This window comes from Doryrhamphus excisus, linkage group LG1 (assembly GCF_037039965.1).
Source record: "Doryrhamphus excisus strain RoL-2023G ecotype Guam linkage group LG1, RoL_Dexc_Guam_v1.1, whole genome shotgun sequence".
Taxonomy (NCBI): domain Eukaryota; kingdom Metazoa; phylum Chordata; class Actinopteri; order Syngnathiformes; family Syngnathidae; genus Doryrhamphus; species Doryrhamphus excisus.
In genome coordinates this window covers 6,637,076-6,664,173 of record NC_136357.1, presented here as the reverse complement: position 1 = coordinate 6,664,173, position 27,098 = coordinate 6,637,076, and the positions used below count along the sequence as shown (strand labels likewise).

Below are 27,098 nucleotides of genomic sequence, written 5' to 3'. Positions count from 1 at the left end.
AGACCCAGGTAGTGATCGATAATCGTCTAGTTGAGTCTTAATCCGTGACGTCATTGTCAGCACAGCGAAGAACATTCAGCTCAGAAAACAGTATCGAGCGGGAAAATCAGAAAGTGAGAGCAACCATTTTAATTGTTTGCGCCCTCTCACTTTTTTGTGTTTACTCCTCCTAATATTATTTTGACCTCTTTAGTTTCAGTTTATGTGTTCGTTATTATTTAATAATAATTCATTATTTAATTGTATTTACTCTTGCTTTTGATTGTAAAGTCAGGGCCATAAATGTGAAAACAGGTAACAAAAAAGAAGAGACTAATTTAAGTAAAAAAATGTTTTGATATTGTTTTCAGATACTTTCATCCATACATTTTCCAAGCTGGAGCCTATCCCAGGCAGGGTTCATCCTGGACTTGCCAGCCAGTGTGAAGAGAACCATGAAAAGCAGTTTAAATGTAACAATAAAGCAAACATGCAGGGAAAACAAATTCCTATTCCTGCTTCATTGGAGACATACTGTATATTGAACTTTTGCGGGTGAGTGCTCGGTTGTGTAGTGCCTGCAGCTTGAGAGTCTAGATTGAAAATCAATACAGGCTGCATTGCATTGCATGTGCATAAGCAGCCAGGGCCTAACACAGCATCATCATCATCGCACTAGCTCATTGGGAAAATAAATGAAAGTCCCCCCCAGGTCTGGCAGAAAAAGGTAGGTGTCACATGGAACCAGTGTCAACACCACAGTGAAGTGAACACATCACGGGACCATAGCATGGCCTCATACATTTCTACTCATATGTAATCCTATTTTTCAAATAATATAATCCAAATCAGGGCGACACGGTGGTCGAGTGGTTAGCATGCAGGTCTCACAGCTAGGAGACCCGATTTCAATTCCACCCTCTGTGTGGAGTTTGTGTGTTCTCCTCGTGAATGTTTCCTTCCATATTCCAAAAACATGCTAGGTTAATTAGCAACTCCAATTGTCCATAGGTATGAATGTGAGTGTGAATGGTTGTTTGTCTATATGTGCCCTGTGATTGGCTGGCGACCAGTCCAGGGTGTATAAGCGGAAGAAGATGAATGAATGAATGAATGAAGATAAATTAATGATCCAAGTCAGGAGTGATACAGAATGTCAAGTGTAGCCTACTGCCACGTGCTGGTGAGGATTCATTCTTGTTCGTGCATGTGAAGGACATACAGGGTGGGTGTCATAAGTATGGCCTGGGGGCCATTTGCGGTCTGTGGTTTATTTTTTGCGGCCCGTGGTACTTTGTAAAAAAAAGAATTACCCCCTTTTCCCACAAAAAAAATACTGCAAAAATGGGCAAGTACAGCAAAAATGCAAATAATTAGTTCATTTTCTACCGCTTATCCTCACGAGGGTTGCGGGGGGTGCTGGGATATAAAAATATATATTAACACGTGGGTTTTCTCCAGTTTCCTCCAAAAATATTCATATTAGATTAATTGGCGACTCCAAATTGTCCATAGGTATGAATGCGAGTGTGAATGGTTGTTTGTCTATATGTGCCCTGTGATGGGCTGGCGACCAGTCCAGGGTGTACCCTGACCCTCACCAAAAATCAGCTGTGATAGGCTCCAGCATAACCCCGTGACCCTTGCTGGATGTAATAAAACATCATCAGTACAATATGGTACATTCATTCTTAGTTTTTTTCCCCAAGTCAAAAACCAAACCATAACAAAAAAGAGCACACCTGACTGACAGTAAACAGCGGTCTATTTTATTGAATGAGTCGCTTAATTAATGCAGTTCAAGTACTCCAAAAAATTACATCTCTTTGCACAATACAATTGGACTTTTTTTGTTTTTAGTAAAAATGTTCAAAGTGAACAAAAATTTCCAATACTGTATAAAACACAGTGAACATTAAAATCATGACAGTAGTATTACTTTTTAATCTTGTGTTCTTTCGGCCTACATTACCTACAACATTTCAAAAAAAAAAAAATCAATTTGGACATTGCAGTGCATGTTTCTCTAAAAACTTTTACCAAGACTACAAAATGAAAAGGAAAGTAAATTTACAGGCATTATGCTTCTGCTCTTCTAGCCAAACCATGCCACAGGATAATAAAGAAAATGAGAATGTCAAATTATATCCATCACACTCAATTGTTCTTTTTTTTTATATAATCATTGATGACAGTGGAGGAAAATATCAGAAGTCCAGTTCAAATACAAATACATAAATAACTTAAGAGGATGGTTTTGTCACATATGAACATCTTTGTAATGGAATACTAAAAAAATCAACACGTATCAAAATGTGACTGGGTTTTGAATGAAATTCAAATTTCTGAAGTACTGTACAAGTTTACATGTTAAAATTCTTTTATTTGTACAGACATAACAAGCCTGATTCATATGTCGTTTGGGACATGAATTCTGATTTGTCCTTTTCGGGGATTATTCAAATGTGAGCATCAGGACAGTGTTCTATTACCGGTAGTTGTGATTCCAACTGCATGCACTCAGAACAATAATAAATCTCAAGTCTGGCCTGACAGGGTGGGTGGGGTGGAGAAAATAATGCATGGAATATATAATGTAAAATGATGTGCTTTATTGTTAGTGTGAAAGTATTATACTCACCAAAGCCGGCTGAATCATGCCTTAAGATGACAGGATCTCATCAATCAAATGTCATCACGTAAAAAGAAGGTCAGACCTAAGGTCATCCTTCATACAGGTGCACAAAGAGGTCAACGCTTAGATCACGCTGATGCAAACGGACTATCCAGGATGGTGAACTAGCAAGCTGTGCGAAAGTGTGAAATTAGTGCCTCAATAAGCCCTCCTCCTTTCTTTTATTTTCACATTAAGAGTTGTCAAAAGTAAATACGTGTTGAGACTCATATTACAGACCATGGTCAATTAATAGTCACATTAAGTTAATGCCTCTGCATGCCCACAAAAGATTTGCTATTTGAGGAACAATAGAATGACTTAAGCCTATGTTGTCGTTTTTTTTTTTTAACACACGTCCACTGAACCATTTTTATTTCCACACTCACTTCTAAACTAAGCCACATCAACCATCACTGTCCTTTCTCCTCAGCATACGCTTCAGTTAGTGGTTATTCATTCATCGTATAGCTAAATTAAACTGGTAAAATGGAGAAGGGGGTGTAACAAGCAAGGTGGTTGAACTTGTCACGCAAGCAACATGTTAGCAAGAAATCAAACAGTAAAAAGACCCATCAAAAAAAAAAAAGGGGGGGATATGCTGACTGTTGGTCAAATTCAAAATCAATCAAGCAACCCAAAGTGAAAAGAGCTCCACCTGATTGGACGACCACAGAGAGGACCTGAGAGCATCAGATCGTCGGCGACAACATCCACAGAGCTCTTAGCGACCATCATTCCTTTACTTGTGTGTTAAAAGTCCTGAGAGCGCTAACCAAAAAATTAAAACGAAAAAAAAAAAAAGAAGAGTGAAGAATTACACATTTACAGTAGAAGAAATAGTTCGTTTTCACTTATGATACACTAAATATGTACAGTCACATGCAGGAGACTGTCTGCACAAGAGAGACGGCAGCAGCATGTGTCTTTTGCTGTTTGTACATGTGGAAAAATCACAAAAGTGCCGCCAATCCCCGCCGAGTGTCTCTCTCTCTCTCGCTCGCTCGCTCTCTGTGTCATTTCGGGCTAGGATGGTGCGAGAAAAGCACGGACAAATTCACCGGCAGCCACAGGCGTGTCACTGAAGACGACGTTGCAATAGAACCAAAACACATCACAAAGTGTACTAAAGCTACAGATGATTCCTTTTACTCCTTGGCACTCCTTTCAAATCAAACTAAAATCAAATGAAGATGGAAAAAGAAGCGAGATTTGCGCGGCATTTTCAAATGGCTGACGGTCCCACTCTCCAAAAGAGCCAGAAGGAAGCTGCTGGATGTTCTCTTCTTCGTGTGTCTGTCGAGATGGAAAATACATTGGTGACCAACAACCATGTCAGGCTTTTCTTTGGATGGAGTGACGCTTTAGTTATCCCACTGTAGGCACAAGGAGGAGCCAAGGCATTGGGGGACGGGCGGGGGTTGGTAAGGGGCGGTTGGCGGGGGGAGGTGGGTGGAGGTTTGTGGTGGTCTCAGCGTCTCATCTGGCCCATCTGATAGTTCTCTCTTTGCTGACGGTGGTGCCGTTGGTGCTGTGCCTGCCGCTGAGGCTGCCTCTGCACTTGTCGCTGACCGCCATGAGCGCCGTGGCCGCCGTGCTGAGACTGGTGTTGCACCTGGGAGTTTGCGTGCTGCTGCGCTCGCCGCCTCTTCAGAGTACCTGTTAGGGGAAAGACAGCACGTTGAGCTTTTTACCACTAGGTTTAAAAATAGTCATGAAAATACCTCCAAACCAAGTTTGTGTACACTGATGCGTGTGACACTACTGTAATTTCCGGACACAAATCAACCAGCCTCAGTGACATTGTGTATTCTACAATTTAACACAGGGGTGGCCGCATTGCTTTAACAAAATTTATGGGGGGGGCCACTTGGAAGTATTGTATCTGTAAAAGTGTGTTGTGTCCCTTTTTTCCAGAAGCACTTTGTAAACAGCAGACCACATCAAATATTCATTCATTCATTCATTTTCGACCGCTTATCCTCACGAGGGTCACAGGGGTTGCTGGAGCCTATCCCAGCTGTCTTCGGGCGAGAGGCAGGGTCCACCCTGGACTGGTCGCCAGCCAATCACAGGGCACATATAGACAAACAACCATTCACACTCACATTCATACCTATGGACAATTTGGAGTCGCCAATTAACCTAGCATGTTTTTGGAATGTGGGAGGAAACCGGAGTACCCGGAGAAAACCCATGGGGGGAACATGCAAACTCCACACAGGTGGAATTGAACTCGCGTCTCCTAGCTGTGAGGTCACTCGACCACCGTACAGCCCTCCTCCACAGCAAACAGGAAGAAATATGGCGTTAAATAGATTGTGCGGCGTACCCCAGGGGTCAATACCAGGACCAAAACTTTTTAAACTTTTATATAAATTACATCTGTGAAGTCACAAAAATTATGAACATGCAAACTCCACACAGAGATGGCCGAGGGTGAAATTGAACCCTGCGCACTAAACCATTCGACCGCCGTGCAACCACATCAAATATTATATACACAAAATTAATAAAACAGCTACTTAAACCATCAAAATGTTGTCTCAAGTCATGATGCTAGGTTGCATGTTAAGTTTAAATTAAACACTTTGGAAAGAACGGGCGGGCCGTATTCAAACACTTGGCAGGCCGGATGTAGCCCCCAGGCCGTAGTTTGTCCACCCCTGATTTACCGAATAGGGCACTGATGACATGTGCTCACAGCTACATATCTTTACCATCTTTAAATGAGAAAAATATGTTTAAAAAAATGTAGACTCACCTGGAAGCGGCTTCGGAGGAGGGAGTTTGGGGTTACTGCTGGGTGTGTGCACGCTACAGATCTTAATGAAGCCGGCCATCAGCATGATGAGAGCAATGCCCATCAGTAACACTGCCCACCAGTGGGCCTAAAAGCAAAATCAAGCACAAACAAACCATTAACAGTACAAAAAAAACAATATTTGATAGATTGTGAAACAGTTTTTCCCTTAGTAAAGAAAACAAGTTTTTTATTAGGTAAAGCCCTGACGGTAAACCTCACTCTCTCTGCCTGTAAGAGCTGTGATGAACGTTTGGCTGACAGTCCGGGCTTTTGGCAGAGCGCTCAGCGCTCTCGACTCCCATTCCAAACGTTCTGTGTTCAATCCAACGTACGTGCAGGTGTCAAGCAGGCGGGGTTACAAAGATACTTACCACAATCCACTCCGCAATGTTCTCATAGAGCTCTGGGTTGAAGATGGCCTTCTTGAGCCGAGCAAGCGGTCCGTCTGCATCCACCAGACGACACTTCATGAACACGTCGCAGTAACCTTTGAAGTCATTGCAAGGCGAGCCAGCTGGCAGGGTGGTCACTTTCTTATGGAAGAAGCCAGCCAGACGCGCCGACCCAGTACTGCTGCACGTGTTGGGGTTCACTGGAGAGAAGATTCAGAGTCAGTCAAGATGCACGTAGATATGGGAGTGGAGGTGTGAGGCGCTGTAAATGAGATCCGAAGGTACATGACTCACTCTTTTCCATGCAGCACACGTGGCAAAGCTCCGTCTCATCTTTACCCTCTTGGCTGGCGCATGTGCACGCTTCAAGTCCATATTTCTCACAGATGGAGCCCGAGCAGCCCTGTGGAGGAGGAGCAGGAGGTGATGAGCTAAGTATACCTATTTTTTTTTTGTGAAGAAGACCAGCTGCTGCAGTTCAGTGTCAAGTCGCCATCCACTCACTCCATTGAGGCACACTTGAGTCTCGCCATGACAGGCAGTGAAGTTGGCCTTGGGCTCGGACGACGGGCACTGGGGGCTCACTCCATTACACATGCCCTGTTCAGCACACTCGGACTCGTCCCTGCATTTCTCATTGCGACCTTTGTAGGTGCACTCAGCAGTACAACAAGGTCCCTGGCTGGGACTGATGGAAAAATCATAATTAAGTGGAGTGAAAAAGATACATAGATACAATTCAGTACAAATAGACTGCAGATTACCTGCAGACTTTGCTGGGTTTTAATTTGCACTTCTTGTTATCAGGTTGGTTGGCGTCGTAGCAGCATTGGTCCCGACACTGATCACTGTAGCCACAGTCACACTCCTCTCCCGGCTCCACAAGGCCATTTCCACAGATGGGCTGGCCAGATTCTAGTTAGCAGAAATGAACAGTACAGAAGTTTGGACACACCACAATTATTAAGTGTGTTATTTACAAATAACACAAACTGTACTAAGCGAACCGCCAGTAAAGATAGAAGTCATTTCTGATTTATCTGTAGTTCTAGTTACACACGTGAATGTAAATTCTATTTTCAAACAAGCACAACTGGTAGTCTGTGTGTGATAAGTGTGATACGTACCAACAAAACAGTTGCTTCTCTTCTTCTCCAACACCTGGCTGATGTTGCGTACGCTGCAGATGGAGAACTTGTTGTTGTTTAGCTTGTCGCCTGACGTAGCTCTCGCATACATAATATAATTGCCCTTCTCCTTTTTGTCTTGACTCTTGGACTCTCCGGGGGTGCACTCGGATCCAGAATCATGCTGCGGGTCAAGTAAGAGAAAGTGAAAATACAAATAAAGGACAAAAGAAGAAAAGGAGACGAGGTGACCACGCTCCCTTTAATGTTTTTGCTGAGAGTGAATCTGTTACGCGAGTTACTCACCGGGGAGCCAAAGTTGTGCCCTACTTCATGCGCAAAGGTGATATGGGAGACTTTGGGAGGTACGTGTGAGGCGTAGTTCTGTACAGTGATTATTCCCGTGTTGAGAGACTTCTTCTTTCCGTCAGAGTACAGCTTGCTTTTTTCACAGATCCCTCCAGAACTCCCTAGCAATCATAAGAACACCGTTTAACAATGAAGTAATCATAAAGTTATGAAAGATGACGGGTATTCAGTAACAATACTGTAACATATGACATGATTGCCTGATCAGTTTACTCTGTTCCCATAACAACACGGTCATCACTTGCAGTCTCGAGCACTAATAAAGTGTTTATTTTAGCTGTGGGAAGCAATGCTGTGTTTATGAATCATAAATGCCTCACTAACTAGGATATAAACACTGACCCAGGCTAAAAGGTACACACACCAATTTGTAAGTCACAGTTACCTGAAACCTATTCAGTATGATGTCATAAATTACTTTGAACACACAATTAAATAGTCCAAGTTCACTATGTGACACTGACTTCATACCTGAGGGGGCTCCCACCCAGGCCAAACCCAGCACACCATCGTCAAAGTCTCTGTCTGTGAAAACATATGCCAAACAGTAGTCGTCATGGTTCTGCTCAGAGTTCAGCTCTAGGAACTTCTCCACCCCGATGTTGCCAAAACGAAAAGGGTTGGACTTGTCCCGCTCGTCACTGGTGGTGTTGATCTGTGTGGGGGGGAAGAGGACATGCTTAAATGGGTTGTTTTAAACAGGAAATAACTTGAACCAAAAATTAAAAAAAAAAAAAAGAGGACTCACTCTGATTCTTTTTACCATGAAGCTGATATTACGAATCCCTAAAAAGTCTGTACCCTGATAGATGGCATTAATGGCTTTAACATGACTGGAGATCTGAAAGGACAATATTAAAAGAAAAAGTCAGACTTTGCACTTGAACTGCAGAAATACAGTCAGAAATTAGTTAATAAATTTATTCATTCATTCATTTTCTACCGCTTATCCTCACAAGGGTCGCGGGGGTGCTGGAGCCTATCCCAGCTGTTTTCAGGCGAGAGGCGGGGTACACCCTGGACTGGTCGCCAGCCAATCACAGGGCACATATAGACAAACAACCATTCACACTCACATTCATACCTATGGACAATTTGGAGTCGCCAATTAACCTAGCATGTTTTTGGAATGTGGGAGAGCACTGTAATGATGTTTGTGACAACAGATTGGTTTGGCTTGGCTACTGTGTACACAGTCAGTTATCCCAAGTCGGGAAGGGCCTGTTCATTCATTCTCAACACTGCATTGGCTATGGCCACTCCTATAGCAGCAATATTCTGCAACACTAGCATTGAAACAAGAGTTCAGAACATTCACAGAGATTCTCCCATTCAATTAAAAATGACTTGATCACTTTCAAATCGTATGCCATTCCAAATTTTCCCCCACTTCCACACCCTGTGTGAGTTTCTTACCTGAGCAATGACAGCCTCTCTGGTCTTGTAGTACTTGTAAAAGAGGTGATCAGTCTGAATGAAGAGCTGGCAAGTGTTTTTCTCTGCCTGGGCCATCCTTTTCTTCCTTAGCATCACAGAGTCATTAAGGCCGGTCTGAAGTGCCTGGTGTGACCAAGTAGAAAACACTGGTTTTAAATTAAACATAAAAGTATACTGTATGGGGTATTTACAACCAAACCGCTGCTGAATAATTCATGCCTGGTTATTTCTAGGCTCTGGTTTTAAAAGGTACATAAGCTTGACGTATGGTGCATGAAAGGAAAAGGAATCAAGTGTAAAAAGCATTTGAGCAATACACGAGACTCACATTGAAAGGGATTGATTCCATCTCTAAATGCATATAGTCATGCCATACAGTATACATATGTGCAATTTTATGGTATGTATAAATTATGCTAATCAGACTGGATGAAGACATACCGTGGAAAAACACAATCCTGTCACCACTTTCCCTTTCTGCTTCATGAACATATTTAGCTACACGAGACAAAATATTAGATACAGTCTAAGGCCTAAAATGAGCATTATATTTCTAAAATTTGAAGCATCTGTTTATATTGAATATTGTTAGATTGTATAAGTCACAAGTAATGTGGTTGGTTGTGCCCATGGCTCTCGGCAACAGTATAAACAATAAGATTTATAGCGACGCTGAGCTTTTACTGTAAGTGTGTTGTGAAGTTTCACCTTGGACGGCTCCTCTACAGCGGATGCTTGATATTTTTTCATCCTCTCAAACACCGTGCTATCAGCACAGCCTCCCTCTGGGCCATACTTGTGTGGGTAATCTGAGTGAAAGAGGCCGACACAACACTGTCAGGATTATGGAGACAATATTAGCTACTTAACCCCCCCTGAGTCACTCTGTTTCTGATGCTCTTCATGATCAGCTAATGGTTGTCCTGCACAAGCCATTCGGGACTCACTCCCACGCGCTGCTGTGTGTAGCTTGGACTGTGCTTCATCAATTTATTATATTCTATATGTAAAAAAGGTGTTAAAATAAGTGTGTGTGATGTTCGCTATTCTAAGCAACGCTGTAAAGACAGCTTAAATGAGCCAGTAGCCTGAGAGAAAGATCATGTTACACATCTAATGAGCACCCTGGGTAGCTCTGCTCTACAGGGGAGGGTTTCACACGAGCCCACCTGCGTCAACTAGGCTGGATCAACCCAACACTTCTGGATCACACATGCCCATATGCAAGCAAAATACACAAAAACAATAACTGCGTGGTGAGTTTTAAGAGTGTGGAATTGTCAGGGACTCACGTATGTCTTCTTCGTGGTACATGACGGAGTGGAAAGGCACGTCTTTGCCCTCCAGGTACCTCTCAGCAGGCTCCACGTAGTAGTTGCCGTGGTAACTCTGAATGAAGCCCTCAAATTTACCATCCACGATGGAGCCATGAGCCAGGGTACCCTTCTCACCTGGCAAGACAAATTATAGTTATTAAAAACAGAGGAGTCACAAACAGTCAGCGATTGTTGTACTTTCCGAGACTAGGTACTGTGTAGTGCAAAAGGGGCATAACATTCATCACGTATCACATCAATATAAGAACTTTCTCACCGTAGATTTCTCCAGTGTAGATGTGAGAGGTATCATAGGTTGATTCTACTCCTGAAACATCCACCTTCAAATCAGGGGTGAACAAGGTTGTATCTCTCTTCATGCGTAAATTAAAATGCCTGGAAAAATAGAGAAAGAAATGGTGAAAAACAATACACTGGCATATTTTTAAAGCTATACTCAAAAAATGTTTGAAATTATGTAGAGAGTTGTGCTTGTGGGTTGAGATCTGCATTTGGCCTCACTTGGGGAGGTAGACAACATTCAAGCATGAAGTCTTTGAGGAATAGCAAGAATGCAAATGAGAGTGCAAAAGCAAGAACACGGGCTGAGTACTGCAGACTGAGTATTTAGTTTAAAATTAAAATGATGCCATCCAAACATCGGGTCCTTTTTGAACATTCTTCTATTTGTAAGCTGGTGTTCTGCGGTCAAATTAACTTGAGGTTGAGGGGGAAAAACAAGTCCTGAAAAACATGTTTGCTCTCATTATCATATTGAAGCAATGTAAAACCTCTCCAGCTTTTGTTCTTGACAGGAAGCAAGAAATATTGTGTGTGTATTCCGAGTAAGACCCTCAAACAATGCACAACAATAAGCCAATTCAAGAAACAATACAAGCAGTTGATGTTTGCTAAATACAAGGATGAAGAGTCTCGAACCAGTCATGATGTGCTATATACGTATATATCACTATATTGACACTTAGTATGGTACCCATTATGTCATTGGATGGTCATATCACCTCCTACTTAGGCACGTTAGGCACTTAATAAAAAAAAACTTAAACTATATTAGGAAAGCAGGAAGTGAACAAATGTAACAGTTACTGATTGTATTATGTGTGCTCATTTATTATTTCTATAATAGGTGGAAGTCCTCTGATACACAAACCAGCAGGGTTGTAACGGCACAGGTATGCACCTCTATATTAAATTCTATTTGATAAAAATTGCAAAGTATAAAACTAATTAGCCAATAAATAACATCTTGGAATAAAAATAATAAATATTAGAAGGTTTTGGAAAGTGATGCAGGCAAGTACAATAGTAACAGTTGGATAGTGTGAATAAATATTTTGTATTTCTGTAAGTTCCTTACAGGCTAAAGTGCAATGTTAATAGTTCCAGCTTGTAGCTGATCAATGCCAGCTCACTGCCTTTGTCTTATCTATTAGTCTTTGTCTGTGTATGGACTGACCAAACTTTTTCCTGAGTTAGGTTGGGTTTCCTGTTTGCTTCCACACCTCGCCTTACATGGCAGTGGTAATGCACACTCGTCAGGCTTGTGGAGGTGTCCTGCATGTCTGGATCCCCACTCTTGTGGCGTGTTTTGTGACCGCTTGTATTTGATTACAGAGTAAATAAACACTTCCTGTCTTTCACTTTTAATGGATGCTGTGTGGGAATTCGGTACCCCTCTGTATGGAACTGAAGGCTCTGTACCAAAATGTACCGTGACACACCTACCAACCAGTATGCTTTGATATATTGAATATCCTATGCATGTTTATGTATGTTGACTCGAAATCAGGGGTCTCAAACACACGGCCCGCAGGACACTAGTTTGAGGCCCCTGCCTTGATATGAAAGTTTAATGTTAGTGCGGCCCGAGCAAGTTTGATATGGATGCTGTATGGTATCATGTACCCAGAAAAAATTATTGCGTTTGATTACTGTTCATGTTAAAGGTTAAATAACTGTTAATAATTATCCTCCCTATCCGTGTGTAAGTGGTAAGTTTTTGGCTATTTAAGTTTAAGGAAATAACTTGAAGGCTACCGTTTAGGTCGCTAGCTCTCTAGTTTGCGAGTTAGCATGCGTCTCAAGACCCTGCAGTTGTGCAATATGTTGTAAATAAAAAGAGTATAAATGTGACTATAGTCGTGTTTTGTCATGTCTACAGGGCTCTAATAATGCTTTGTTCATTTTAATCTGAAAAAAATAATTTGTCTACCCACCAACTATATGTGGTTTCTTAAGTTTTTATTTGCCGTTTTATTATTATTACTATTACATTTATTCATTACTGATTGATTGATTTTCTTTATTCTTGATTTGTTTATTTTTCATCTTATTTTGTGCAGAAAAATAAAAATTAAGATATTTGAGAACAATGGAACCTTTTATCGGAGCTTTTATTAGTAGAAAATCGGAACCAAAGCACTGAAAAAGTTTGTATATTTTTCCGTTTTTAATAAATGCGTTTTTTTTTGAAAACCTGATGCGGCCCAGCCTTGCCCAGACCCTAGCTCCAGTGGCCCCCAGGTAAATTGAGTTTGAGACCCCTGCTCTAAATTGTCCATAGGTATAAATCTGAGTTTATCTATATGTGGCCTGAGACTGAATGCCCGGTCCAGGGTCTACCTCGCCTATTGCCCAAAGTCAGCTGGGATAGTCTCCAGCATGCCAGTGTCCCTAGTGAGTATAAGTGGCATAGGAGATGTATAGATGCTTAGGTATTTCAGTAAGGCTCGGGCAGCGTGGATGTAAAGTGACTGCTCAGAGGGACAGTTGTCTCTGTGTGTTTGCTTCATCGGGGAGGAAAAAAAAGTGCAAAAAAGCTGACGCATCTGATTTTCAAGGAAACGGGCGCCTTCCTTCCGTGTTTGTAAAGCTCTTATCATTGTCCTGCCTATGAGGCAGAGACTGAGGTTGGCAACAGCATGCTCTGCTCCATGCAAGATGATAAACAGTCGTTGCCCAGCTCTGCACCAGATGGTCACGGAGAGGGTGTACACGTTTGTACAACAACAACAACACAACTTCAACATACTACCGAAAATGGTTTTAATATAAATTGGTTCTTTCCCAGTGTTACATGACCATGTCAGTTATGACAGATGCATAGTGGTGTGATTTCTTTTTTGGTCACACTTGCTTCAGATCATCAAATGTAAAAATGAGTCAATGACAACACAACTGAACACAAAAACCAGTGGGCGGGAAAAAAAATCCAAACCTACATGGCCTGTTCACAAAATGCCGTTGACAGATTTAAATGCATTTCTTTTGCTGGTATGGAATCAGGAACTCCAATCGCTTGTGCCTGATGGTGGCATCTTTAGGGATTGTAAACAAATGTGGCTTTCCCGTACAATCCATTGCTAGCAAGTAAACAGAGGAGCAGAGTTTGGGGGAGAGCATAGCGCTTATCTGGTTCACAGCAATGGCCATATAAGGAAGTCCATCCCTCTGTGACATCACAAAGAGGCAGTTTTACGACACATTTTGAAAACAAGCATTTTGAGCCAGCCCAAACTTGTTTCAGGGCTCATTTCCAAATGCGCAAACCTTATTATCTGAAACTTTGGATTCGTTTAACACAAGAAGACAAGATTATAATTACATTTATACGTCAGAAAAGTTGAAAAAGCATAATAACAAACCTTTAAAAAGGTGAAGTAAACTAAAAGATCCTCATAAGCTAGACATCATGCCAAGATCTAAAATGACCTGCATAGAAGAGTTCCATGACAAAAACCACTGCTGATTTTTTTTTAAAAAAACATTAAGGATTGTCTCAATTTTGCCAGAAAACATCTTGATGATCCCCAGGACTTTTGGGAAAAATACTTTGTGGTCTGCCACTTTGTGGCAAAAGAAACTTTTTGGAAGGTGTGTCTCATTTTAATGATTTTTTCTCTCTTAATAACTTTCAATTGTTCATCTTCCGTTCAGTTGTGTTGTCATTGATCACTACTTTTAATATGTATGATCTGATCATTTAAGTTTCTGATCATTTCATCATTTAAGTGAGAATGGAATAAGAATAAGAATAAGAATGGAAGGAAGGACGCAAACACTTTTTCACACCACCGAGACCTCCCACAGCAGCACAGAGGAACGAGCACAGCCTTATTCACTTGTACAAAACATACTTAGCAGGATTGACTCTTCATTAATTTTTTTTTTTGCAAAACAGGACCGCCTAAGTAGTCTGACGTCACTTGTGCATTGCATTGAACACATCAGTCGTATAAAACGCTAACGAGCAAAGCGGGAGTACGAGGAGCTCCTGCATTTATGGGTCAGCGTATGGCTGTTTGCCACAGTATGGAGACATCTAAACCAGGTCGGAGACTGATGGCAGCAAAGTGCACACTGGAGTGTATTAATGTAGTGACCAGGACTCAAGTGTCACTTGCGGGTTATCAAACTGTCTGCTATTTCACTGTTGTACCATCAATATGTGAGCTAAAGCTTTGTGGAGAGAGAGAGAGAAAATGAGCAGTAATTATTGTGTTATTACACAGTAATTAAAGGATCAGCAGCGCAACACCACATCACTAACACAAATATATATACACATATATATAGCACAAGGAAATAAGTGACTGCTGGTACTTGACGTTAAACCAGAAGTGAGTTTTGAGAATTCCATGAAAGACAAACAAAGAAGTAGGATTATATAAACAGAAAACGTAAAAAGCTCCCAAACCTTCCATGCGCATGAAAGTCTAAATGAAGAAACTGGTCTTCATGAGAGAGTGCCCTTCTGACCCTCTGATGTTTGCTGTGAACGAGCTCTGTGTCATAGGAAAGGCCTTCATAGTGCCGGATGTACTTGTTGAGGGGATTCCGATAGTGTCCTATGTAGAAGGAAAAACAGACAATTATTATGATGTCCTGCAGATCGAAAACTTGCAAAGAAAAAAATTAAACAGCCAAAAATAATGATCAGGTGTACAGTTGCAATATTTCACAAAACTCTATACCAGTTTTGGGAGTAACATTAAAAGTTAAAATCTTAAAAGTAAGTACTTGCACAGTTACTTGTAATTAATTTACTATTTCAAACATTACAACACTGTGGCACATTGTTATGTAATGATTGTTAGCTCCATTCAATTTCAACTCAATTTTATGTATTTTTAAGTTATTGATTATTTGTATCTTGATTATCCTGATCCTGTGTGTTGAAAATAATGTGTAAAAATGTGTGTCAGTCGTAACCTTTGTTATTATTGTGATTATTATTACCACAATTATTATGTTTTGATTACAGTGTCTGTTGTGAGATAATTCAAACCTGCAATAAAAGTAGAAATCATTCATTCATTTTCTACCGCTTATCCTCACGAGGGTCGCAGGGTGCTGGAGCCTATCCCAGCTGTCTTCGGGCGAGAGGTGGGGTAAAAGTAGAAATGTTTTTTTTAAATTATTATGCTCTTTGTGCTTTCATATTTTTTACCTTTGACACTTATATTACCAGCATAGAGTGTTTGCTTTTTGGGTGGGTGAATAAAATGTCCTTTGATTAAATAATTTTTTTTTTAAAGTGACACAGTTCATTATCATCATCAATTTTGCCCAGCAATTCAAAAGCAGTAGTAGTTTGGCCAACTTTCCTGATGGGATGTTTGTGGTTCAGGAAGACCTAGTTACCGATCCAATTCCAGTTGTAATGTAAGATATTTTTTATCCTTAGTCTTAGTTTATTTGCACAATTGGACAGGATGTGGCGCTTCTATTTTGAAGGCCGGAAGTGTATTGTGTGTGCTGAAAATATCTCTTTACTGTTAAGAGATTTCAGAGAAAGCAGAAGCATGCCTCGCGTCTTATTACACTCCAAACTTGTGACTAGAATTGCTACAATCACAAGATTTCCTCTTTTGCTGGGTTTTTGTTTATTTCCACATTCCTCCGACGCCCCCCCCCCCAGCCACACTTTGGACACCTATGCATGTTCAGCGAGCCATGCTGTCTTTGCCAGGTGACTGGCATTGTATGACAGTATTTATGTACAATCGGAGGTGCCGCATGGCGGATGCTTCAAGCAAGAAACACTTCCTGACTTTCACTTTTAATGTGCACCCCCTTCTCGCTAAATACAGTGACCATGTGGCCGAATTGGCAACACAGATCTCTTCCATGTGAAACCAGTGATTGCCGGAGCTTTTAAAGTTGGTGCACAGTCAAATTTAAGAAGCGTAAGCAGACAAGTCCAAACATCTACATGGGTTGATCTGACTAATCTTGAGCAACTCTGATGAAATGTAGAATTACAACAGCTTCTGCTTTCCACAAAAGTAGGAATCAATATTAATAAACACAATATTTTCGTGGTTAGAGCATAGAAAACCTCTTCACGACTTTATAATTGCGTTTTTAACATCATTACATCCCCGTAGTCATGAAGTAACACCCCTATAGTCACCTTTTCACTCATATTATTCATAGTTTACAACACATTGCTAGCTCTTATATTGCATGGACTTGAGGCAGCCACTAGCTTGCAAACTAATTAGTTAGCATCAAATTTATTCTAAACTTAACAGGCCCAAAACGTACCACTTCCACACAAATGGGAGGACAACTTTTTTCCACTCTATCATGATGGATATTCCACAGCTGACTTCACGCAGTGTTAATAATGTACGGTAATGTCTCAATGTTTTGTGTTATTACCGCCGTCTAGTGACCACAATACTACATATCACTTGTATGTCAATTTGTTTTGACTAATAAGAGATCATAGTTTGCCATGAAACAGCGATCGCTTATTCATTTCTGGAAAAAAAAACGTGATATAGCGAGGGAGCCAATCGAACCACGATATTGCACGGGGCGACAGTGTAGATTCACAATCCACTGAAATTGACTCAACACACAGCAGTTGTCTAAATTGCTGACAACACTAATGACTACCAAAATAATTGTGTCTTGCCTCCAATAAAAGTATAGTGGTGGTAGATTCACTGTCTCAGGATACAGAACATGCGCTGTGACATTATGAAACAGAGGACGATCTTCTCCCTTGGCAAACTTGGCAAACGCATGGCAGTTTTCCAACAAAACAAGCCCGAACACACCTCCTTATCAACACGCAGAATGTACATTGCTCGCTGCTTTTTTTATGTATTTCCGTATGGACTATACAACTTCCCTCAAAAGCCATATTTAACTAACTGACATGAGCAGTATACAAGTATGAGCATTGAGGCGACTGAGCAGAAGTGTTGCAAAGTCTGCTTATACTTTGGGCTTGTTTTTTCTTAAGTATCTTACAAATTCCCTGTTGTTTTGAACTTATTTTCAGAGTCAGCGCTGAAGAACAGCGCCTGCGGTCATCAAAAAAATAAAAATAATAAATAAATAAAATGTTATTTCGACTTGAGAGCCATCTTACTACTCAGGTAGAGGTGCCTGGCTTCTAATACTCGTTTGCTCCGTTAGGTAAACAGAAATGGTATCGAATAAGTATCAACAAAAATTTAAATTTACAGGTATTGACATTGACTACTAAAATTCTGGTATTGTGATAACCCTACTGTAGGAGTGGAAGAGAATCCAGCGTCCAAGAGGATTAAGGCGGTGCTAGATAACAATGGCGCTACACTAAATATTGTCATTGCGAGGTGTACTCAAAAGACAAAAATGACACATTTTCAGAGGACATAAAGTTGTACACTGACTACTCTAAATGATATCAGGTTAATTTCTATTGCACTGTCCCTTAAGAAGGTATAACAAAATTAATATAATGAAAAACATGAGCGGGGACATAATTTGTGCGATAATGTATGTGCAAATGGGTTACACACATTCACGTACAGTGTGTGCTATGCATATTATATACGCTGTACTGTAAGCCTTTAAACCGAGAGGGGCGCTGAGATCATGTAAGGCGGTTTGATGACTGTGATGACAGCTGAAAGGCAGGATGAAAAAGGACGCAGTGCGTTCTGTTTTCTTTAAACTGTACATGTATTCCGTCCAAGTGAAATGGATGCTGTCGTCATAGCTCAACAACAACAGCCCCCGGTGTCACGGTATAATTATGTCTCCACATGAAGAGTGGGTGGTGGGCATGAAAGAGAATGTTTCTCAAGCACCTCCACCCATTTCACCCACTGCTTCACACTGCAAAAACAGCGTGAATTCCATTTGCACAAACAACAATGTAACTCTTGAAAATGCGCTAAGCTAAATTAGTGCAAAGCAACTCTTGCAGGATCACATTATTGCAACACAACTCAAACCAGTGGGAGGTATTTTCTGGAAAAAGGAGTATGTGATTCTCTGTAATTAGGTCTGACTGGAGAAGATAGAATTTGCATCATCCAGTGTAAGAATGTAACAAACATGGTCCAAGTACACCAAGCTTTAGCTAGTTTACCGCTCATGAGCATTATTAAAAATTTAGGTGTTAACATTAAATTTTTCATTGAGGTGAGTATAAGAAGTGGAAGTAGCTCCTCTCCTGGAACATTCTTATTTCTACCAACAAGAGACATACTTCCTTCCATGTCAGTTGTATGTACATCATGTATTGAAGTTACATACACAAAGTACTAAACTCACAGCAACGTTCAAAATAACCAACTTTACTTTACTAAACTTGACGGTTTTTTTTTTGTGAGGCTAGTTTTGTTATATTTGACATCTTGGTTAAGTAGCAGGTGAATTATGGTATCATCACATACACACAACAACTAAGTCCAAGTTTTAAAAAATAAAATCGTTACATAAAAAATGTTGTTATAATGTAGTTAGAGTTGTATAACCAAAAGTAACAATTTTAGAGTACTCTAGTGTATATCGCATATCGAAGTTGTGCTGTATTACGGTGAAACACAAAAAATAACAATGCTTGTTCTTTACAGATGATGGTAAATATAAGAATAACTTATACATGAACTTTAAAGCAATATGAATTTGTGAATAGTGAAATATGACTTTCCCAGCATTTAGAACGAAACAGAAAGATTGAGCCCTGGCTAGCATAATGCTAACGGTCCGTTAAAGCCAGTCGGCATCTCCCATCTTCTCACAACAATGGACGTCGGTTCCTTTGCCACGGTAATAAAACATTAACCTGGCGCTAAGACTCATGACAACACGCAGGACTATACACAAAGCGTGGATGTACTTTCATACGCCATTCCGAATCCACATAACATTGTCCGCTGTGCGTTATTTCTAAGCGAGAAGACGGCGAAAAGGGTGCAGTCCCCTTCATAACAAGCAGGCCCCTGCTGATCCAGAACGTTAGCCTTGAAGCTACCTAGCGTCGGTGCTAACCTTTATCCACATATTTTAACACAACTTGTGCCCCTTTTTCCAGGCGGAAAAAAATGCCTCGCTCACCTTGAGTGTAGTTTAGCAAGTAGGCGAAGAGGAAAACTTTGAGGAGAAGCATGTCTGATAGATCCATTACGAAAGCATTGATGCCGTTTGCACTTTATTGTCCTACTTAGATAGGCGCAGACGCCCTGTGTGTTTATTGCAGCTTCCTCTAGTCGCCCCCTCGCTCCTGCGCCGTGACGTCACACGCAGAGCAGTTGCTATCCCTTCCCCCAAATGCGTCCAGGATCCCGATTACACTTTTATTGTATGAAAAAAATTCTTCAAAGCCTCAAGGCCGTTACTTTAACAATGTTCATTATTATGGATTTTATAGTTCGTACTGCATCATACTAAATGTATTTTTCTACTCGTATTTTAATATTCTGTGCACCCATTCATTTTCACTACCACTATTTTATCACTATTAGGAGGAGTTGGAGCCAATCCCAACTGATTTAGGACGAAAGGTGGGGTACACATTGGACTGCTCACCAGTCACTAACAGGGAACATAATAATGTTAAGTTCCAGATACAAAGTACTGTACTGTCCAATCAGATTTCAGCTTCTATGTGTTGCCATTATCAATGGAATCTGCCTAGGTCCTTCAGAATTAGGTTCCTGGACAGTGCATTTCATAAGATAAGATAAGATAAAATATGTCTTAGCAAGAGTACAGAATCAGTTAAGCAGTACAAAATACACAATATAGAAAAATAAACAATATAAACAACCCAAGTATTAACAAAATCAACAGTTTTACCCGGAGTTATATACAAATACAGCATGCAGATAATATGAAACGAGATGAGATATATGACCAGTCTTTACACTGAGTTCTTGCTAGTGAGTTAATATGAGGCATTATAGAAATACTTCACATAGAACTTAATATATTGCATTTAGAGCCTTAATATTGCACGTGGAGGTTGATCAGTAACTCTTATGCAGGTGTTCATAATGTATTGGTGTAATGTACTATATGTTTCACCCTTCAAGGACCAATACATTTTATATTAGAGTGATTCTATATTTTATTGAGCTGAGTATTCAATATATACTTGGGTATACGTGTGATGCTTCTCAGTTATGATGCGCCTTCTTGTTGGAAGCAGATAAATAATGGCATAAGGTAGCACATTAGACTCCAATTTCACTCTGCAATTTATCCCCTGCAGCTGAGATAAGGAGGCACACTTAACATCCGGTCTAGATTAACAGAATTTTATTTTTTTTATTCAAGACAGGATCCTCTGGCTCCAGTGGCTACCACATGACACACTTCTACATCAGCACCAAGTTTTTTCAGCTCATCCAGCCAGATCTGCTGCTTCTGGGACAGACGGTCACTGGGACCTTTGACTTCCACCAGCTAAAACAACATGTCAACCAAAGTCTTGACAAATGCTCTATTACATTACATAACATTGTATTGCAACCAGATGTGGCGTGATCTCACCTTGTAAGTGTTATTGGATGTGTTCCATACGACGAGGTCAGGCAGACCTCCACGACAGTGTCTGAGGTCTTTTGCCATGCGTGCTATCACTCCTGCTAAGAAGGCTCCACCCATACATGTCACAAGAGACTGCAAATAAATGGCTTTGATTATCATACACAGAAATGCCTTACAACAAAGACAAATTAGACATAACTTGCATTGCTATCCAGTCAAACCTCATTTTTGGAATGTTTCGAATGTTAAAATTTTCCCTTGGTTCTCATACAAAGCCTCGACTATTGTACAATATTATGCAAAACAAACTGTTATATTTTCGCCTGTCGTACACTGATATTGCTTGTTTATTCAGCAATCTTCGATAACACACACAATATCAAACAGTATCCTGTAAGGTAAATAACCAGTCATTGGGCCAAAGAAAGTTGTGAGTGCCATCAATTTGATAAAGAATGTGATAAATATTTTTGGATTCAAGAAATAACTAATCGCCAAGTGTGAAGATGCCGTCAGCATGGCTGATATAAAAAATAATTTCCTTCTATCCATCCATTTTCTGTACCGCTTATCCTCACTATCCCAGCTGTTTTTGGACAAGAGGCGGGGTACACCCTGAACTGGTCACCAGCCAATCACAGGGCACATATAGACAAACAACCATTCACACTCACATTCATACCTATGGACAATTTGGAGTCACCAATTTCTATAATTTGTAATTATTTTGCATTGTTTCCAACATGTCAAACTATTCATCCTCTCTAAAAAGTATTTTTGTTCATATTTTTAGGTGTCTGGAACAGATTAATTGGATTTACATTATTTTCTATGGGGAAAATTTGCCACCAATTTTGGAATGAATTGATTACGGAGGTACTGCTGTATTTGCTTCAGCATATCTGAAAACAAAGTACCTGTGCTTGACCAAGAGAGGTGAAACGATCCCAGTTGACACATGAACACACTCTACCCTCCTGGGAGGTCCAGACATCCTCCAACATAAAGTGTAAAGTTTCCACAGAAGCTTCCCTCAGTAGCTCCACACGTGCATCGACTACCTCTTTTCGGTTCTCATAAAAACAGTCAGTGTAAAGGTCCAGCGGGCATGTCTAGGACAAAGAGGGAAGATATACATGATGTACACATATTCTTCAAAATCCATAGTTATTTGGGAATGTTATACCTGGAAGAGATTTCGAAAAACATCTGATATACCATCCATAAAAATGATGTCCCACAACAAAAGGGCAAACAGTGTTGAGAATGTCGAGCCCTCTCCATGGATCCCTGTTATGATTAAACAGAGATTTATTACACACTTGTTATTAAGCCCTACATTTTGAATTGATTAGCGCAGTCACAGGTGAATCATGACCAACTTTGACTCAGCAATATTATATTGTCCAAAGGTGGATGTTAAATCCTCTTAGTCCTGCTGCTTTTTGAGTCTCTTACCTTGGTCAAAGCCTTGCTGTCGGTAATGCGCTAATGACAAGTCTTCCACAGAGCAAATTATAGTGGCATCAGTGCAATTGCCCCCATGTGATGGTATCACAAAGCGAGATTTGCCCATGCCCCCTTCATGGGGAAACAGCTGTCCTCGAATGGTCACCTGGCAACAAAGGTCATTTTCATTTACATTCAGCTTTGTATAGAAATATAAAAACCCACATGTTTAACATCTTGGACATCCACAGTGGGCAGATTTCTGAGCTGTAGGCGGTACTTCTTAAAGCTGGCCGACTCTCTCATCCTAACAGCTCTCTGGTGCAGGGACAGTTTATGTCCCGTCCGCACGAGAGGGTCAGACAACCCGTCTCTCATTGCGCAGATCGCCTGCAGAGCATCAGAGAGGACAATCTAAACTGAGCATCGTCACACAAAGTGGCATACAATGAACACAACAGCTACAGGAACTGACTTGTTCAGGCTTTTTGAGATGTTGGTGAAGGTTCAGTGCCAGTCTGTCCCACCAGCGCCCTCGACTGTCAGGACAGTAAACATCTTGCAGCAGTAAAGACTGCAGTTCACTGACTGCTTCCTGTCATGTAAAAGAATAGCCAAAATAAAAAGAAATTACAAAAACATAGTCCAGATAATCAAACCTCATATTGGCGTAGCCTCTGTAAGATCTCAACTCCTCTTGATAATATGCGAGTGTAGGCCCATCCTGTAGTGAAGCTGCGCAGGAAAACCGGCAGCTCCTCCTGGTGACTGGCAAACACCACAGTAATGTCAATATAGCAAAATGACAAACATAACACAATTACATTCGGTACATGAGATATATTTTTAAAAATGTGCCTTTCCAAAGACAGTAATGCTCTGTTTTGATTGACACTGAATTAAATGTGTTTATTATTTGCATTTTGTGTTGTAGGAATTCACTGCATCCTAAGTCTTTCTGATATCTTGGTTATAAAAAGTTAAAAACAGCTCTCAGTATGACACACTGCATTGCGACACCACTGTAAACTACAACTACAACTCAATCATATTTATTTATTTATTTAACAACCCATTACAATACACTCATATGTGACTTTACTCATCTGTATACACCAGTCATTATTTGCACTATGACCCATTGATCATTGCACTAAAATTAATATATCTGCTCCTGCATATGCTCCTGTGCAATACTATGTGTATATATCTTGTATATATATATTGTTAAATTATCTTTTTTACTCTACTTTATATACTTTTTTTTTGTTTTTTAAACTTGACTACTGCACTGAAAGGAGAAGCGCTCCAATTTCATTGTACATCTTGTATAATGACAATAAAGGCCATTCCATTCCAACTACAATAATAAACGTAATGTTACATACATACAATATGACAATAGAACTTCATTATGTTTATACAGCTCTTGTATTAAATATAATTGCAGTAAAACACCCTTATTAGCGGTTTGGCATTTGCAACCCCACATATTCATGGATTTCTTTTCGTTGCTTTAAAAAATCCAGCAGAGGGCGCTGTCTCATGAGCCAATTAAAGTACATCAAGATTTTCCACCCCTAATACCTAACAGTGTAAAAAGGTTCTAACCTGAGATCATGACTCCCCTTAAGGTCCTGCCAGTCATTCTTGGCAGCAGTATAAAGTCCCAGGGCCTCTTCCCAGTGACCCGCCTGCATAGCCAGAGTCACCTCCTGCAAGGCTCGCATGGATGCTTCATATCTGACAAAGAGATTTGCACAGCTAGAACAATCACTTTAAACTACTTTAAAACACACGGTATGGTCACCAAGTCACCTGATAAGGTCGTCTCTGTCTCGAAACACCTTTGCCGTGCGCTGCACTGTGTAATCTGGGAAGGCCAGACGCCCTGAGTTGACAAGCAAGATGGTATAAAGCTGGTTTTGTCCACCTGCTGCCATCTCTTCTTCATCCATAGAGTCCGTCAGAGAGAAGAGTAAAAGGATGCGAGAAAAGACAGCCCGGGGACCACGACACAAGCGCACGCAGGATCCCGCTAGTTGTTTTGCCCTTTGAGAGCAGAAAGATTACATGATTATTTTGCAATGCAAAACTATGTTAAGTCATCTCACCTTTTCAAGATGACGGCACCGATGTTGTTTTCAACCTGGCTCAGAGAGAAGAGTGACTTCTGCTTGCTCAGACGGAGAAGCGCGTCTACCAGCTGTTGTTTTTGGGTGCAAGAATTGCCCAAATGAAAAGTCTTTGCCAGAGATTTGAGATCAGGGGCTGGCAAGAGATCCAGAACTTCTCCTACTTCGTGAAGGTCCTTCTCTTTGAACAGTGAGAGAAACAGTGTGGCATTAACTTTTGATAAGTGATTACAATCTTCCACAAACGTGGATGCATGTACTGTAATTGTCTTTGAGGCTTTATTGTATGGACATTGGTTTGATTAGAGGGATATCTAAAGACATTTTCCCATTATTTCTACATAATTATAGTGAAACATAATCCAGATCATATTATGAACAATAACAGAAATTACCTGACTGTAGAAAACCACCTTGCACCAGTTCCTGAGCAACAGGCCCCAAATGACTGCATATTTCTTCATAATCCAGTTTATCCACTTGAAGCCACTTCAATTTCCGTTGAAAGAGTCTCACATACAACTTCTGTCCCATGACTGTAAAAGGGGAAGAAAAATACATATAATGCGCAGCATGTCACAAAAGTGCACACACCTCATTGTATCACATTTCAGCAACTATTTTCTTACTGTATATCTTCACAAAGGACAATACTACTAGAAACTAAACCTGGATGTAACTTACAGTTTGTACGGCAGTATAGATTTGCTATCCACTGAACGTCAACACGGAGACGCAAGTTCGATTCCACCCTCGGCCATCTCTGTGCGGAGTTTGCATGTTCTCCCCGGGTTTTCTCCGGGTACTCCGGTTTCCTCCCACATTCCAAAAACATGCTAGGCTAATTGGCGACTCCAAATTGTCCATAGGTATGAATGTGAGTGTGAATGGTTGTTTGTCTATATGTGCCCTGTGATTGGCTGGCGACCAGTCCAGTGTGTACCCCACCTCTCGCACAAAGACAGCTGGGATAGGCTCCAGCACCCCCACGGCCCTTGTGAGGATAAGTGGTAGAAAAATGAATGAATGAACGTCAACACACAGCCATTACTGTCAATATAGGTAGCAACACACATTTCCATAGTATTGTCCCTTGAGAAGATATACAGTAATAAAATGCTTTCTGAAATGTGATGAGTGTACTCACTTTGGTGAGATAGTGTAATTGATGGATTACAATGGATTAGTAATATTCAGGCATACCTGATAGCTTCTCAAAGGCTTGCACAGGAGTCATATCCTCCTGGTTGAACAAGGCTCTGTCGTCTTCATTGTCCAGCACAGCCTGTAGAACAGTTTGGAAATTTCGAAGGTAATAGGGCAGTCTTTGTGTGGGTGAGGTGTCAGCTGTCGAGACATTGTTGGTTTTCTCAGCCACACTGACTGTGTGTAAATTTCTGCTAATTTGAGAAGATGTGTCTGTGTTCGAAATGGAGTCACAATAAGGTGCAGAGGCCTCTTTGGTTTTTCGTTGGGCAGAATCTCTTGTCTGTGGATTTTGACCAAACAATGTTTCTGTCAAGATGGCCGCATCATGTTTGGGTTTCTTTCTTAAGCTCGGCACCTTCTGACTGTCAGGTGTTTTTCTCTTAGCTAGCATGGAAGAGGAGGAAAGTAGGTCCGGTGTAGGGGCTTTTACTAAACCTTCTTCCGTTGTTGTGCAGGTCTCAGCACTGGTTGTTGTCATCTCGATGGTGCTGACTGAGTCCTCATTGCTTTCTGAATGTTGAATGGTAAGATTTTCTTTCTGTGAGTTGCTAATATCACCCACGGAGTCTTCAGTCTGATTTGGATATGAATGTGCACTGTCATTTCTCTTTTGGAATTTTCTAGATAACTTGGATGACAACCGTCCAAGATCTACTGTTCCAACTACAATCTTGCTGCGTATCCCCGGGGACACATTGGACGAGATTCTCGTTTCGAAATAAGGGCTTGTTTTTGTCTCTTTGGTTTCTTGGTTCTGTTCTCGGTCCAAGTCCAGCTCAGAGGGTGACACAACAATATTACTTGCTGATGTGGCGCTATCTCCTCTCTCAAAGTTCTTGCACTGCAGATCAATGTGTTCATTGATCCCAAATCTGGGTACTGTCTGACCGCAAAGAGGGCAGGGGAGTTTTTGAGGCAGCGTGTTGCTGAAGAACGACGTGATGGGAGTCGTGTTGACTGCATTGGCGCCACCTTTCTTCTTGGTCTTTGACGATAAACTCCTCCTTAGTTTGTGTTTGTCGCTTCTGTCAGCCATTCTTTCAGCTTCTTTCAGCTTTCACCAACGTACGACGTCGGTGAAAATGATTTTGGAATATTTCCGGTTGCTAGCTCGCACATTTTAAGCTAGCGTACATGCTAATTTAGCTGTAAAATACTCAAAAATGTGTCTGAAATGGGCAAAAAAGTGCCGTCCATGTGAACATCCAATAGTCATTTGAATAATGTACAAAAATAAAATCAGCAACATGAATAGACGTGGGTAGAGGAGTCAAAATCATATACGCCCATTATAGCGGAAGTGCTGCATAACAACCACTCGTCAGACTAGACTAACAGAGCAAAGATAGCACTTCAGGACTGAGCCATCGATTCCAAAAGCATCGATGTACTTCACCTCCCT

The 27,098-nt window shown here is 40.8% G+C and overlaps 2 protein-coding genes across 2 annotated transcripts; both read right to left on the bottom strand.

The window, feature by feature from the left end:
- Positions 1-1,726: 1,726 nt before the first annotated feature.
- LOC131131342 (disintegrin and metalloproteinase domain-containing protein 10-like) lies at positions 1,727-19,638 on the bottom strand. Its single transcript, XM_058075986.2, has 16 exons — positions 19,470-19,638; positions 14,818-14,968; positions 10,378-10,496; positions 10,077-10,235; positions 9,493-9,593; positions 8,764-8,907; positions 8,096-8,188; positions 7,819-8,002; positions 7,285-7,448; positions 6,979-7,162; positions 6,616-6,766; positions 6,356-6,539; positions 6,146-6,254; positions 5,831-6,051; positions 5,418-5,544; positions 1,727-4,312 (listed from the first exon to the last, which is right to left on the bottom strand). Exons 1-16 carry the CDS (start codon positions 19,534-19,536, stop codon positions 4,125-4,127), a joined length of 2,346 nt encoding a protein of 781 aa, XP_057931969.2. The 5' UTR covers positions 19,537-19,638; the 3' UTR covers positions 1,727-4,124.
- An 838-nt stretch (positions 19,639-20,476) lies between these two features.
- fan1 (FANCD2 and FANCI associated nuclease 1) lies at positions 20,477-27,008 on the bottom strand. The gene is made up of 13 exons (XM_058075985.2): positions 25,691-27,008; positions 24,883-25,023; positions 24,467-24,668; positions 24,171-24,404; positions 23,964-24,095; positions 23,012-23,120; positions 22,828-22,947; positions 22,578-22,742; positions 22,362-22,518; positions 22,090-22,193; positions 21,821-22,015; positions 20,907-21,035; positions 20,477-20,819 (listed from the first exon to the last, which is right to left on the bottom strand). The coding sequence occupies exons 1-13, from the start codon at positions 26,730-26,732 to the stop codon at positions 20,682-20,684; spliced, it is 2,868 nt and encodes a 955-aa protein (XP_057931968.2). The 5' UTR covers positions 26,733-27,008; the 3' UTR covers positions 20,477-20,681.
- Between the last annotated feature and the right edge of the window lie 90 nt (positions 27,009-27,098).

Excerpts from the sequence above, each read along its gene's own strand:
- LOC131131342 (XM_058075986.2), bottom strand. The coding sequence starts at position 19,536 with ATGGATCTATCAGACATGCTTCTCCTCAAAGTTTTCCTCTTCGCCTAC. Across the intron at positions 7,449-7,818 it reads CTGGGTGGGAGCCCCCTCAG|GGAGTTCTGGAGGGATCTGT; the intron begins GTATGAAGTCAG and ends TATGATTGCTAG. Across the intron at positions 6,767-6,978 it reads GAGAAGCAACTGTTTTGTTG|AATCTGGCCAGCCCATCTGT; the intron begins GTACGTATCACA and ends TCTGCTAACTAG.
- fan1 (XM_058075985.2), bottom strand. The coding sequence starts at position 26,732 with ATGGCTGACAGAAGCGACAAACACAAACTAAGGAGGAGTTTATCGTCA. Across the intron at positions 25,024-25,690 it reads AGCCTTTGAGAAGCTATCAG|TCATGGGACAGAAGTTGTAT; the intron begins GTATGCCTGAAT and ends CCCCTTTTACAG. Across the intron at positions 24,096-24,170 it reads GACAGAGACGACCTTATCAG|ATATGAAGCATCCATGCGAG; the intron begins GTGACTTGGTGA and ends TCTCTTTGTCAG.